This window comes from Condylura cristata, unplaced genomic scaffold, assembly GCF_000260355.1.
Source record: "Condylura cristata isolate star-nosed mole 26May11 unplaced genomic scaffold, ConCri1.0 scaffold00007, whole genome shotgun sequence".
NCBI lineage: Eukaryota > Metazoa > Chordata > Mammalia > Eulipotyphla > Talpidae > Condylura > Condylura cristata.
Window position 1 is genome coordinate 48810013 of NW_004567108.1, and position 14643 is coordinate 48824655.

A 14643-nucleotide genomic window follows, 5' to 3' on the forward strand; every position below is an offset into this window, starting at 1 on the left:
TGGTATTTTGATTTTATCCAAAAGTACCAATACAAAGTTGCACACAATTAGATCACAACTGATTCCTGGCTGACATCAACTATAAATGCATCAGTATTTAAAGAAATGAAAATGTTGGAAAGCATGTATCCCTGAATAGATGAGTTTCAGATCTTAAGACCAGAAGTGATTTCCTAGTCAAGAAAAGAAGTCCAGCTCCTGACTAAATCTCTCTGTTTCTCTGTGTTATTTTCAGGCCCACCACGGGCAATTCTAAAGGCTTTGCCTGGCAGACTTCACAGGTAAAGTCACATCAGTCATGTTGCACAAGCAATACACTGCCATCTCTGAAAGTTGTTGCAGTCTAGGATTCAAGTCTCCCTGGCCAGTCATACTCTTATACACATCTGCATTCCTGGCCCAAATGCCTCTATTTGGAGGTCTCCTTATGGGGAAAAACTTCAGGCAGTTAAGTGAGCAAAATACACACTTCTATCTTGTTAAGCCACTAAGGTTTGGGGGATTGTAACAGCAGTTAGTGTCAGCCAAATAGATTTTTTTAAAATTTATTTTATTTGTGCATACAGAACTGGGGTACAGGCCAGAAGTGCAGGAGCAGTGAGAGGCTTCACCAGAGACATTGTGGGGAGCAGAACTGGCAGATCGACGAAGTACACTGCTGAGGGGAGCAGCAGGTGGGTCAGGAGAGGTCTGCTGCACCATGTGGATCACCGCCAGGGTAGGCAGGGATCGAACTCTTGCAGAAGTGGCTTTAGCTTCTTAGTGCTGTGCTTTAATCTGCTGCACCACCAGAGAGGGCCCATAAATTTAACCTGTGACCCAAATGACTGTAATTTAGCCTAAGCATAAAATACTAATATTTGCACAATTCTAGGTATCACTACTGAGCCTCATGATCCCCATCAAATTTATTTTCTCCACTATCTTTACTAATTCGTAGGTGTACTAGTTGCAAGACTGTGACTGGTTTGACATGTAAGCAAGTGAAGAAAGAAAGAAATGGCCAAGAGTTCTATGAGAACATTCCTATCACCAGGTAAATGTAAAATGTAACCAGAGTAAAGGGCTGGAAAATTTAAAATACAAGCAATGGCGAGGATGTGTGACGAATAGAAACTTTTACAATGCTGATGGTTATATAAGCATTCTGGAAAGACTTTGCTTCTGTTTCTCAAAAAGTGAAACATATTCCTACCCTATATCCAGTAATTCTACTCTTAGATACATGATAAGAGAACCAAGTACTTATGTTCATCAAAAGACTTGGTGAAGAATACTCACAGGTGCTTATTTCATATAGTCAAAAACTGAAAACACCATCAATAAGAAATGCAAAATTCTTGTATTTGCATGACAGAATATTACAGAATAAAAAGAAAGAAAACTGATACAACTAACACCTGAGTGAATCTCACAAACACCATTAAACAAAAGTCAGACACAGGCCCTCCCTGGTTGTGCAGCTTGTTAAAGCACAGCACTAAGAAGCTAAAGCCACTTCAGCATGAGTTCTATCCCCAGCCCTTGAAGTGATCCACATGGCACGCACACTTCTCTTGACCCGGCCACTGCCCCCCTCAGCAGTGTACTTTGTCGATCTGCCTGTTCTGCTCCTCATTCTGTCTCTGGTGAAGCTTCTCTCAGCCCCAGCACCTCTGGCCTGTACCCATTCTGTATGCATAAACAAAAATATCTTTAAAAATAATTTTAAAGAAAGTCAGACACAAAAAGGGACATATTCTCTGATTCCCTCTCCATGAAGTTCAAAAAAATTGGACTAGTGGTTATCTCTGGACAAAGGGGCAAAGAGGGTTAAGAAAAATGTTCCACTTCTTCATTAGAGTGATCACTATAAAGAGCATACATAAATAAAATTTTAAACCATAAATAAGTTCTATGCATTTTAATGTATATAAATTGTTTCAAGCAAAATTTAAAAATTAACTTATCCCACAGTACATAAGATATTGAACTATGGTACAAACATAGGTGAATCTGAATATTTTCACTAATATAGGGTTTCCTACCAAATTATACACAGATGAGAAAACTACCAAATTATTGTTGGTAGTCAATATAAATAGTGGATTAGGTTAACAATATTGTTAACATTGTTAACAATATTGATAACAATATTGTCACATTGTGACAAAATTTTTACTTATCTTGCCATAAACACATTCTATATTCTACTTCAATTCTGGTATTAACTTTCTAGCACTATTACAGCAATTCTGTTTACAGAATTGAAATCAATTACTGGAACCAAACTTCTTGCCATCCAGATGTCTGGTGACTTCAGAAGATAATTTAGCTAAAGAACAAACATGTTAAGATGAAATTGTCACAACCTGCACTGCATTTAACTGGCAAGAACACATTAGGTGATAAAACATTAATGTATTATCATGAATAAATGTCTAGTGGTGTAGCATACTAAGACAGATGAAAGAACTGACAAATAGGTAAATTGTAAGGGCAAAATGATCAGTTAACAAGTGTCACTCACACTCATGTTTATAATACAGATTCAACCACTACAATTGCAAATGTGACCTCTGCCTTGTTTCTTAGTAATTAGCTATTTAATGGTAACAAAGCAGCTAATGCGAACTAGAGTAAGATTTGGTAAAATACAATTCATTAGCATTCAGCTATGATCCCCCATCTTACACAGTGGTACCTCTCTTAAAATATTTTTGTAACGGAATGAACTACGTGATTTCATCACGACAGAGATGAACAGCAAGAAAAATCCAGTTATTGTCTTCTACTTAAGATAAGCAAACCAAAGCCTAAAGCAGATCTTGACAGTGCTAAGTACCACACAAGCCAACCAAAAAAAAAAAAAAAAAAGGCCAATGTTAATATTACTGTGATAAAACATCATGTCCACATTGTTACCCAGATACTTCTCTCAGACACAAAAGTTTTTAAATATTTTACAATGCTTTGACTTCTGAGAATTTTTAAATCCCCAAGGTAGTAACCTCTTTCCCCAAACTAAGACATAATCAGGTTAAAAAGTATCCAGACTTTGGTATAACTAGCAAGTTTACATATTTAGAAAATCAAGGAAAAGTTGTTTTGTTTCAAAATTGTGAAAAATTCCATCAAGTACAAAACTCCAAACCTAGAAAATACTGAGGCCAAAGAATTAAAGAATTGTCATAAAATTCACACAGGAAAGTAAATTCCAATGCCATAGCTTTTAATGAGTTGACAACCATCTTCTAAATGATAGCAAAACAATAACCAATCGTTTAAAGGATTAAGAATTTACCTGAATCACCAGTCCCCAAACCCAAAGACCAATCCCATTAATCCACTTCAATTATCAGCAGTCAAGTGTCCCCAGCACACTAACCCTGTTGTTCCCCGTCTTTTCTTGACAAGGAAGTCCTCAAGACACCACCATCTGTCGGTCTTAAGCTGAGGTTCCTGGCCCTTTGGATGGGTCTATGAATAGATTTGAGAAGTTGATAAATTTCCTGAGATTTTATGGAAAACTCGTCTGTAATCAATGTGATCTGAAATATTAAGGATTGCTAACTCTAAAGGGAGATCGAAGAACACCCACCCACCACCACCTCACCCCTTGCCACTCACCTAGATTCTGCCATCAGGGGCGCCTGGTGACAGAGACCCCTTCCCGACTGCTCAGCCCAGTTGTGCAGGGAGGTTCAAGTAAGACTCCCTGTCCTTCCCACGGGAGGTTTCCCATAACCTCAACATTTTGTTAGCTGTCATTCCCAACAGAGGAGAAGAGCCGCCAAGTCTTGGAGAGGACCGCCTCTAGAGCTGCCTCCATGATCCTGATCCCTAGAAGCAGATGGAAGCTACTTCCCTGCATGGGAAGGTTATCAGTAGTCAGAGATATACAGCCACCCGAATGCCTGGGCTCCACTTTTCAGGGGCTGAAATGTAAAAAAAGACAGAGCACTATTCCTCACACCCAGGACCTCAGGATCTAAAGTTGATTATGAGCTTTAAATCCGCTGCAGTGAAGAGCAACACTGTATTTCCAGGGGCTGAAATTTTAACATGGCATTCAGAAAGTGATCTAAGGAATAGATAGCTGCCCCATTTTCAACATATTTAACAATCTATGAAGAGCAAACCACCAAGCAAAATTTTAAAAATCTACCTTCACCTAAATTAGGGCACCAATAAAGAGACCTATACAAACAGGACAAGATCTATAGGAAAGGTGAGAAGCATAAATCTTTGAGGCTGCTGCCCTATAATGAAAAGTTGCAAATGCTGAACAAATAAATAGTAATAATAATAATAATAAAAAAAAAAAACCAAGACCCAAGGGAAAATGGAATAGGGAAAATTTGACATCTACACTATGTCAAATTAGAACAATTTCTCACCTTCACTTACTTCTACATTACTATTTCTCCTAAACGCTTTCATGTATAGTGAAGGACATACCACATATTAAGCTTCCTACTTTAACCTTAGATCAATTTCTGACTCATTAAAATGCAAAGCTAATTTTTATCAGTCACTTTGCAAGCTACTCTAGGAGCAGGCCCGGCCCTTGATTAAAAACCAGGAAAAAGGGCATTAGATCTAGAAGGGTGGAAAGTGCGTATATATAAAATAGACTTGCTGCACTTAGTATTGTTAACATTCACTGATACATACAACTTAGAAATTGAAGGCTTAAAATTTTTGATGCCAAGCAAACAACTGCTCAGAGTGAAAAATGACTTTCAGAATAAATTCCTAGGGGATTAAAAAGTATTAGAATTCAGAGCCCAGGGCCCTCCCTGGTGGCTCAAGTGGTTAAAGCACAGCACTATGAAGCTGTCCACAGGAAGAGTTCAATGCCTGCAGGAAGAGTTCAATGTCTGGCCAGGGAGGTGACCTAGATGGTATGGCAGACCTCTCCTGGCCCACCCACTACTCCCCTCATCAGTGTATTTCAGTACATCTGCCTGTTCTGTTCCCCACTCTGTCTCTGGTGAATCCTCTCACCCCCACCCCTGCACCTTGGCCTATACTCTAGTTCTTGCATGCGTAAATAAATCTTTAGAATTCAGAGTCCAGAAATAAGTCAACACTTACATGAAAAAGACCCAAAGAGTATATGCCATGGTGAATTTTTTTTTTTTTTTAAGATTTATTTGTGCATACAGAACTGGGGTATAAGCCAGAGGATCAGGGGTGGTGATAGGCTTCACTAAAGACAGAGCGGGGAGCATAACAGGCAGATCTGCGAAGTACACTGCTGAGGGGAGCAGCGGGCAGGTCAGGAGAGGTCTGCCTCGCCATGTGGTCACCTCTGGGGCAGGCGGGGATCGAACTCATGCAGAAGTGGCTTTAGCTTCTTAATGCTGCGCTTTAACCTGCTGCACCACCAGGGAGGGCCGAAAATCTTTTTAACAAATGGTATTGGGAAAACTGGATAGCAACAAGCAAAATAGAAAAAAAAAAATTAAACTACACCACTCTCAAACCACAAAAAAATTAATCCAAATGGATTAAAAAATTGGATGGAAAGCTTAAAATCATAAATTACATAGTAGAAAACATAGGCAAAACACTTGAGACACTGGCTTCAGTAAAGTTTTGGGGGACTTTAATTGTAAGGAGAGAAAAGCAAAAATAAACACATAGGATTATATCAAAATAGAAACCTTCATAATGGAAAAAATTAATATTTTTAAAAGATTTATTTATTTATACCTCTGCATATAGGCTAGAGGTGCCTGAGGTGACAGCATTCACCAGAGATAGAGTAAGAAGCAACAAAGGTAGATCTACCAAAATATAACGCTGAGGAGAGCAGCAGGTGAGATATGCACCACATGGGATCGAACTCATGCCACAATGACTAGCAATAGCTCGATAGCACTGAGACTTATACAACCAGTGAAACCTTGTAATTCAGTTTTTTTTAGGCAGTCTCTACTTTTTTTTCTTGATTTTTTATTGCACGGATTTGACATTTCAAATATCCAGTTCAACAGAACACCTTCATCGCAAACAAAATACTGGGCATATTCTTTGTGTTATTGGGTTGATGAAAAGTGAATAGTTATACTGAAAAAAAAAAAGATAACCTGCAAAATAGGAGAAAGTATTTATATATCACATAATTCATGTGACAAGAGGCTAACATCCAAGATATACAGAGAACTCGTACAACTCAACAAAAAGAAAATAACCCAACCAAAAAAATGGGCAAAAATAGTTACACTCTCCCCCAAAGAAGACATACAGATCCCAAAAGACACATGAAAAAGGTCCAGTATTCTCAGGAAATGCAAATCAAAAGTGCAATGAATATTACCTCACTTCAGTGAGAATGGAACATATCCAAAAAACAGAAACAAGTGTTGCTGCTAATGGAAATGTAGATTTGCCCAGTCCCTATGGAAAACAGGATGAAGTTTCTTTAAAGTATTAAAAATGGATATACTGTATGATCCAACAATTTCACTTAATACTTATCCAAAGAATGCAAAAACACTTATTAGAAGGGATATAAGCTTTATATTCACTGCAGTACTATTTACAATACCCAAGGCATGGAATCAATCTAAGTGCCAAAGGACTGATAATAGGATAAAGACAAAACACAAAATGGGGTACTAATCAGCTATGAAAGAAAAGATGAAATACTGTCATTTGCAACAACATAGGTGGAACTGGTAAGAACTATGTTAAGTGAATTAAGTCAAAAGGAGAAAGAAACATACTAGATGATTTTACATGTATGTGAAATATAAAGGAACAAACAAAACCACCCTAGAAGTATGATGGCAGAAGTAAGGCTAATGCAAGAGGTGGAGGGGTGTGGTTCCCAACAGATTATAGTGGAGAATTAACAGTGGTTCTGGTGGTGGCTGTGGTGTGGTAACATATATGTGAAGAGGTATGAACCCAGACCCCTAAATTATATTCAGTACTATAAACTAGTGAATTAAGATCATCACAATACCTTATAAAAAATTTTAAGGTATTGGGTACCAGAAAAAATTCACTATTAAAAGCAAGATTTGAGAAAAAATAATTCTTGGAAATAAAATTTCTTTAAATAAGAATAAAAATTTGAAAGATGATGTCTACCAGACGGCACAAGGAAAACATGAAAAAATATGAATAAGACACAGATTAATTCTGCAGTAATATGATAGAAAAGGCATGTTTCTTCTCCTAACAACAAAAACAATCCACAAAATAATTGTTCAGAAGGAGCATGATCCAAAATTAAAGCAAACTGGTATGTGGAACAGCTTTGATCAATTTTCATTTGCACTAGTTTTTATAATTCTCCTTCATGGAAACACAAGCAGAAGTGAAAAAAGGTTTTTTTGTTGTTGTTGTTGTTGTTAAAGATTTATTTATTTGTGCATACAGAACTGGGGTACAGGCCAGAGGCTCAGGGGTGGTGAGAGGATTCACCAGAGACAGAGAGGGGAGCAGAACAGGTAGATGGACGAAGTACACTGCTGAGTGGAGCAGCGGGCGGGCCAGGAGAGGTCTGCCGCACCATGTGGTCACCTCCGGGGCAGGCGGGAATTGAACTCATGTGGAAATGGCTTTAGCTTCTTAGTGCTGTGCTTTAACCTGCTGCACCACCAGGGAGGATCGAAAAAAGTTTTTAAATAATAAAGATAATCAATACTGCTAATTGGTTCATTAGCAAACAATATTTATAAAGATACGATGTAAATACTCTCTACTTATTTCCAGTTTTGAAATCAGCCTATAGCTATAACAAGGGAGAGTTTATAGTTATTTTACCTTTAGAATATAAATGTAGTTTATAAATGTTACACTGTAAAAAGTCCTAGAAAAAAGGAAATCTCAACACATTTTAAAGTTCCCAAGGAAGTATAAGTGAGGCTAGATAAATCCTTACCTATCACAGAGAAAATAAACAGAAGTTTAAACCAAGTGAGACAAAAAAAATATGATGGCAACCTCTAGAAATGGTTAAATGGGATGTGGAATAACAAGTTGAAAAGGAAGTAGAGAATCCTGCTACTCACTATTTTTAAATTTTCGATTGCATTTTCTAAGCATTTATATAGCTGCAACTTTAGTATTTTTAATAGAAATCAGTCAAATCTATACCTAAAAGTAAGGAAAGTAATTGAACATAAGAATAGTTACAGTTGGTTTATAATGTTAGTAGGATTAAGTATGATTTTCTTTCCTTTTTTACAATTGAGTCAGTAAAGCTATTACGATAGTTTTACAATCAAGCAAATTCAGAAAAAATTTCAAAACAATCAGGGCAACTATGACCAAAAATCTTCATAAGAAAATGGGGGTAGAAAAAGGTAGAAATAACCTATAAATATTTTTTATAAGTAAGGCAAAAAATAAGTAATTAAGATATGTAATCCAAATACACTTTTCATGCACGGAGACTTTCCCAGAAGTGAGATTACAAGTGAAATATTTCCCATATTTTTATTGAAGTTCCCTTTCTGAATTGTCCTCTGCACATGTCTATTTTTACGTCTACATTTCCATATGTAAAGATGTAAATATACATTGATATTTCATAGTAGCCACAGTAACATGTTTCCTTGTCTGCTTACTCCTCTTATATAAGCAACCAATCTTTTTGTAATCAAAGGAAAGCTAATCAGGTTGTTAACTGATTCATTAAGTTATTTTCTTCATATCTGTCCTTCTGAGTTTAAAGTCAACTCTCATCCCCAATTCAAAGGTTTAAATTTTATATGTTTTTTATCTTTATCTTTTTATTTTCCATATGGAATTTTCACTATGACATGAGGGTAGACATATAATTAGATATCATAATATCTAATACTTCTTTTCATAGGTGATGCCTCATTTATTAACCAAACCAAACTCCTATAACAAAGTATATGCTAGGGACATGTTACTTAGAATTTGTAAGTGAAAAATTGCATATACAAAAAAAACTGATCATTTTTGTATCCCTAATATTTATGTCTCACTTTTTTAACGTCTAATGTTTTGGTTCATTCATTTAACAATTAGGAACTTCCTACATTCTGGACTCAGAAAATTAAAATCTATATAGTGGTGACTGAAAGAGAGGATTCTTTCCTTCATCAATAAAACATAAAAAAAATTAATTATGGCAGGAGTGAAAAGACTTTTTTTGCTGATAGTCTGAATTCAAAGAATGTTTTTTTTCATTACCACATCTGTATATGAATGTATATTACACAATATGTAATTTATATCAACAATTTTGTTCACTTCATTGGTTTCACAAGATGCAACAGAACAGTTTCAAATGGGTTGAGTATTATGATGTGTAACAAAAAAAAATTCAAAAGCTTTTGGAAAAGTTAGGGGAGAAGTGTTTCAGAAGCTTTATTTTCAAGAAAGGTCTATCTACTAGACATACAAACATATGTCATCATTGAATACAGAGCTCACATTGTAACATTTAACCATGCTTATCACATATCTGACGATATAAAATAAAAATCATCTTAAAAGGCTTATGTCTTTCACTGCTTGCTTCATGAAAATCATGTCATCACATTATACTGATACACCATTACTTTCAATGCTCCTTTAAAAGTAAAAATGAGCCCCAATAATCTTTAACCAAAAGTGTATCAGGTCCAGTTATTTGTTAAAGGATCAATAAATGCTACACTAAGACTTAGACACATTATGTCTGAAACCCCTGAAGAATACACTAGAAATAAGCAAGACATTTAGAATGCTTTAATCTTTCCAGTAACTGCAATTCTGTAACTTTTAGCATTTCACATAACTAGTCAGTGAGGGTTTTTTGTGAAAGGTGGGAGTAAGAACAGAAGGATTGGAAATAGCAGAGCATAAGGTTTCACACTTCTGTTAAAAACTCAAAAATCAAAACCATTTTCTTCTTTGCATCAAAACTATACCACAAACTTGAAGGCTGTTTTCATTTTAATCCCATGACTCATCATCTACTGGATTGGGAGCTTGTGAAGAAGAAAACCCTGCTGTATTCAAAGTGCTCTTGCTCTGGTAATTCTTTAAAAGAAAGAAAAGAAACATTTAATTTTAAGACAACTTTAACACTATACTACCTAGAGAGAGTATAGGAAACCAAGCTTTCCAACCATGTCTTCCCCAAATATATAATGAACTTCATTCTCACTATATTCAATTCTTCTGAAAAAGGACCCTATCAACTGGTCAATCTAAATTGCACAAAATACTTCCAGAAGAAACTTTTTTAAAGTCAAGTTTTTACAAGTGAAAAACTTACAATCTTACACAAGCATCAATGAATAAGCCTAAGTATTTAATGATTTATATGCTCAGTTTCTGCATAAAAGTAGTGCTGACTACAAACTAACAGCAGAAAAAACATGCAACTCATATCTCAGAATATTTTATTTATTGAAATAGTTGGACTTCCAAAAATAAATAACTCCAATATGAGGCTCAGAAGTTCCCAAATTAGCTTTTGTGTGCGACAAACAGAATTTAAATTGTCAGCAATTTTGGGACAGGAAGATGTTTAAGAAAAACCTGTTACACTCTTCATCTTTAGAACTAAAAATATGTATATACATAACATTTTAGAGAAATATTATTTATCTTCTAGACATGAAATAATGCTTTAAATTATTGAATGTTAAGCCAAACATTTAAAAGGTAATTGGAAGCCAAATTCTTAATTGTATCCTCAACCAACCTTTCTAGTATCAACTGATGCAAACACATTTCCTCTTGTACTACCACTGAAGCCAGGAACATATGTACTAAAGGCAATTTCTTCTAACCATGCAGGAACATCCTGTTGAGCCTTTAAGGAAAAAAAAAAAAAAAGGCTATATATACAATATGCATAAATAAAGTTTCAAGTTAGAATAGTTTACTTTTCTTGAATATATGTATAAAATGTCTACTTATAATGCTAAGGTAAAAAACACTATCCATTCAGTTTTAAAACTTTTAAACTTACATCTGACAGTACTTTCACGAGAGGCTGTGCTAAATGGTTATCTGATTCAGGATCAAAAAAGGAAATAGCTCTGCCAGTATTTCCACAACGACCAGTACGCCCAATTCGATGAACATATTCATCAATGGTAGAAGGAAGGTCAAAGTTGATAACATGTTGAACATTTTCAATATCTAACCCTCTGGCAGCTACTGAAGTAGCAACAAGAACTGGACACTTTCCACAGCGGAAATCTCCAAGCGCTTGTTCTCTCTCCCTCTGCTCCCGATCACTTGAAAGAAAAAAAAAAAATGCGTATTTCTCGTTTAAGAAAATTAAAGAGAACTACTGAAGTTCAACATATATAATTATGCTTAAGCTTTTTTTTTACTTTTATATATATATTGTATATCATTATTCAAAATTTTAAACAATGTTTGCTCTCAGAGTTTTCCTCCGCAAATTCACCTATGCACCATCACCACATTCCTCTGTGTTCTTCCCTCCGCCCTTCCTTCCAATCCCTTTCCCTGCCCCTTTCCTGCAGGATGTCCCTGGTTTATAACTGTTTTTGTTTGTACTGTATTATTCTTTTCCTTAGTATTATTTCCCCTGATGTCTTATCTGCTTCCCCTATATTCCTGAGGAATATATTTTTCTTTTTCCTTCTGACTATTTCACTGAGCATCATTCCTTCTAGCTCCATCCATATTGCTGCCAATGACATCAGTTTATATTTTTGATTGCTGAGTAATATTCCATCATGTATATGTATCACAGCTTCTTGACCCAATCTTCTATTTTTGGGCATCTGGGTTGGTTCCAGGCTTTACCTATTGTAAATTGTGCTGCAATAAGCACAGGGATGTAAGTATCCTTTTCAATTAAAGTTTTTGTGTTGTTTGGGTAGATCCCTGGAAGTGGAATTGCTGGGTTATATGATAGCTCCATTTTTAGTAGTCTGAGGAACTTCCATACAGCTTTTCATAGTGGTTGGACCAGTCAGTTTACACTCCCACAAGCAATGCAGGAGAGTTCCTTTTTCACCACAGCCTTGCCAACATTTGTTGTTGCTAGCTTTTTTGATGTGTCCTATTCTTACTGGTATAAGGTGATGTCTCATTGTGGTTTTGATTTACATTTCCTCCATTATTGTAAGGATTCAATATATATTGCTTTACAATAAAAATAGTAGCATCTGACATTAAGGTCTTACTTCTAACATCCAAACCATCATTTAATTCTCACAGTTAAACTTTGAGTTTTTAGCTATTCCTATTCGCAGGTAAGTCAAGGTAACAACTAATGGGTAAAACCAACAAGGTCAAGGATGACCAATGTCACATCTAATCATTTAAAAATTAGTATCTATTATTAACAGGACCTTTAATCACCCATCTCTGCCACTTTAATTCTTAGAATCTAACTTGAAAAACAGTTTAGGTCTTCAAAATTCTGAATTCTAACACTAGAATTTTATCATATTAGTTATATATGCTGATGATTTTGAACAAATGACAAGCAGTAGACCGCCACAAGTAAACTAATTAATCTACTCACCCATGAATACTTGTAGTAGATATTTTTTCTTGACAGAGAAAAGTGGCAATAAAATCTGCTTTTTTCTTAGTTTCAACAAAGACCATAGTTCTTTCATCACCTACAAGACAATGAAGTAATGATTAATTTTCAAATTAGGTAACTAGGACAAGGGGAAAAAAAGATGGGTTGAAATTGTAGAGTAAGAAATTGTGTCATCTATCATTATTTTCCCACAAACCAGACACTGGCCTAGTAAGTAATAGTAAGTCAAATATTTCCTAGATGAATAAATGAATAAATAAGATAAAGAGTCAAGAACTAATTTTCTACTTTACAGACTAAAGTTGTTTAGTCTCAGGTCAACAACCAGAGGAGAGACTTAGAAATTAGTCTCAGTTCCTTCATTCCTGTTCTCTAAATACCTTTATAATTTGTCAGAAAACAATCCTGTCTTTCATTTGTCTTGATTATCCAAGTTATTTATTAAAATGACATCTAACCCAAGGCTGACAAATTCCTCAGCAAAGTTCCAATACTGGTTTTTAATTCAAACTTTTATCCCCAAAGTATCATGTAAGTTAAGTAATAACTTTAAGTCTTCACCAGTAAAAGATTATTTACTTGTTAGCTTAAATATAAGTAGTGGAAACTCAAGAATGAGTTAGATTATTTTTCTACATAAGGAATTTCCCTATAAAATATCAGAGATGATGATAATTTATAGCCTTAATGGAAGAAAATTGTATTACTATTTATAATCAACTCCCCCCTCCTTTTTTTTTTAACTCATTATTGGAAATTAGATAGTTTTTTGGCCTTCCCCATTCCAACTTTGATGTTTTAACTGAAATTTAATTACTACATTGGAAGGGAGGTTGGGGATGTTGACCAACACACTTGGTGGTAACAAGAAGGAACTAAAAGAATAATATTAGAAATTTTATTGTCTAGGTACAAACTAGGACTATCTGAATCAAAGAAAGGCAGAAGACTTTCTTTAAAAATAAAAGTTTATTTTGGGAGGAGAAGGACAAAGGTGAGTTTCTTATTGGTATGAAGCAGAGCTAGAGCTTTAAAAGTTTCAGCTTTTCAGTTTTCAAAATCTTTAAATCCATAGTTATGGGAAGTCTGAAGAAGCAAATACTAGAAACTAGAAATATCACAAAGAATTCACTTTCATTGTAGCAGAATTTAATGTAAAGAGTGTTGTAATCTTTCTATTTTAGTCAAATTCTTCCTATTTTTAACCTTCATGGAGGAAAAAGAACTGTACTATTACATATACACAGAAAATGTAATTATAAACCTTTTATAAAAAGAGCTTCGGCAAAGATAAAACAATCAAACTTATTAAAGCACTTATCAAAGAATTAAGAGTAACTTAATTATATTTTTAAAAATTAAAATCATGACAAAAAATAAATACATCACTATAAGATACCTATGTTTCGTAGAATTTCAACAAGTTTTTCTCTTTTTGAGTACTGGCCAACTTGGAGAATGGTCTGCAGAACATCTCTACATGCTCCACCCACTTGTCCAACAGCAACAAACAAATAGCTTGACTTCAAAAACTCCCCAGCCAATCTTGAAAGACAAAAGGGTATTCTTAAATTTAATTGATTCTTTTCCATTAAATCTCATGATATTCACTGGATTTCTATTCCTTCAATATTAGATTATAACAGTTATAAGGTAGATACTTCTTATCATCCCAGTACTATTTTCAAGACCAATATAAATTAAGATTCTGAAAAATACATTAATGCTAGTGAATTCATAGTGTCAAGCTATTAATAAATAAATATCGAGAGGAAGTGCTGACCATGCAAATTATAAAGTGTATTTATACAATAAAAAATATGCTAAATTATGTTAAACTGCACCAAGAAGGATTTTTTAACTTATACATATTTTACATCACTGTTCATTTTTCATTATTATTTTTTTCTTACAGTGTTTGTTTTTCCCCTCAGGTGTAGTCTCATAGGATTTCTACCACCAATTCACCCATGTACCATCACCATAGTCATTGTGCTCCTCTAGCTCCCATCTCCATTCTATCTCCTCTCCCTCCCATGAAGAACGTCTGTGATCTATAGTTATCTGTTTATTTTTGTTTTGTTGTGTTGTGGTTTTTAATTGTTTTTATTTTTCCCCTCATCCTTTATTTAGTTCCCCTA

At 34.9% G+C, this 14643-nt stretch overlaps 1 protein-coding gene across 1 annotated transcript in view; it reads right to left on the reverse strand.

Moving 5' to 3' along the window:
• Positions 1 to 9690: 9690 nt before the first annotated feature.
• DDX4 (DEAD (Asp-Glu-Ala-Asp) box polypeptide 4) overlaps positions 9691 to 14643 on the reverse strand; it is a 48653-nt gene continuing 43700 nt past the window's right edge. Inside the window, 5 exon segments of the mRNA XM_004678313.2 lie at positions 9691 to 9990; positions 10670 to 10780; positions 10940 to 11210; positions 12479 to 12578; positions 13902 to 14047. Coding sequence (XP_004678370.1) covers positions 9913 to 9990; positions 10670 to 10780; positions 10940 to 11210; positions 12479 to 12578; positions 13902 to 14047 — 706 coding nt within the window. The 3' untranslated portion in view covers positions 9691 to 9912.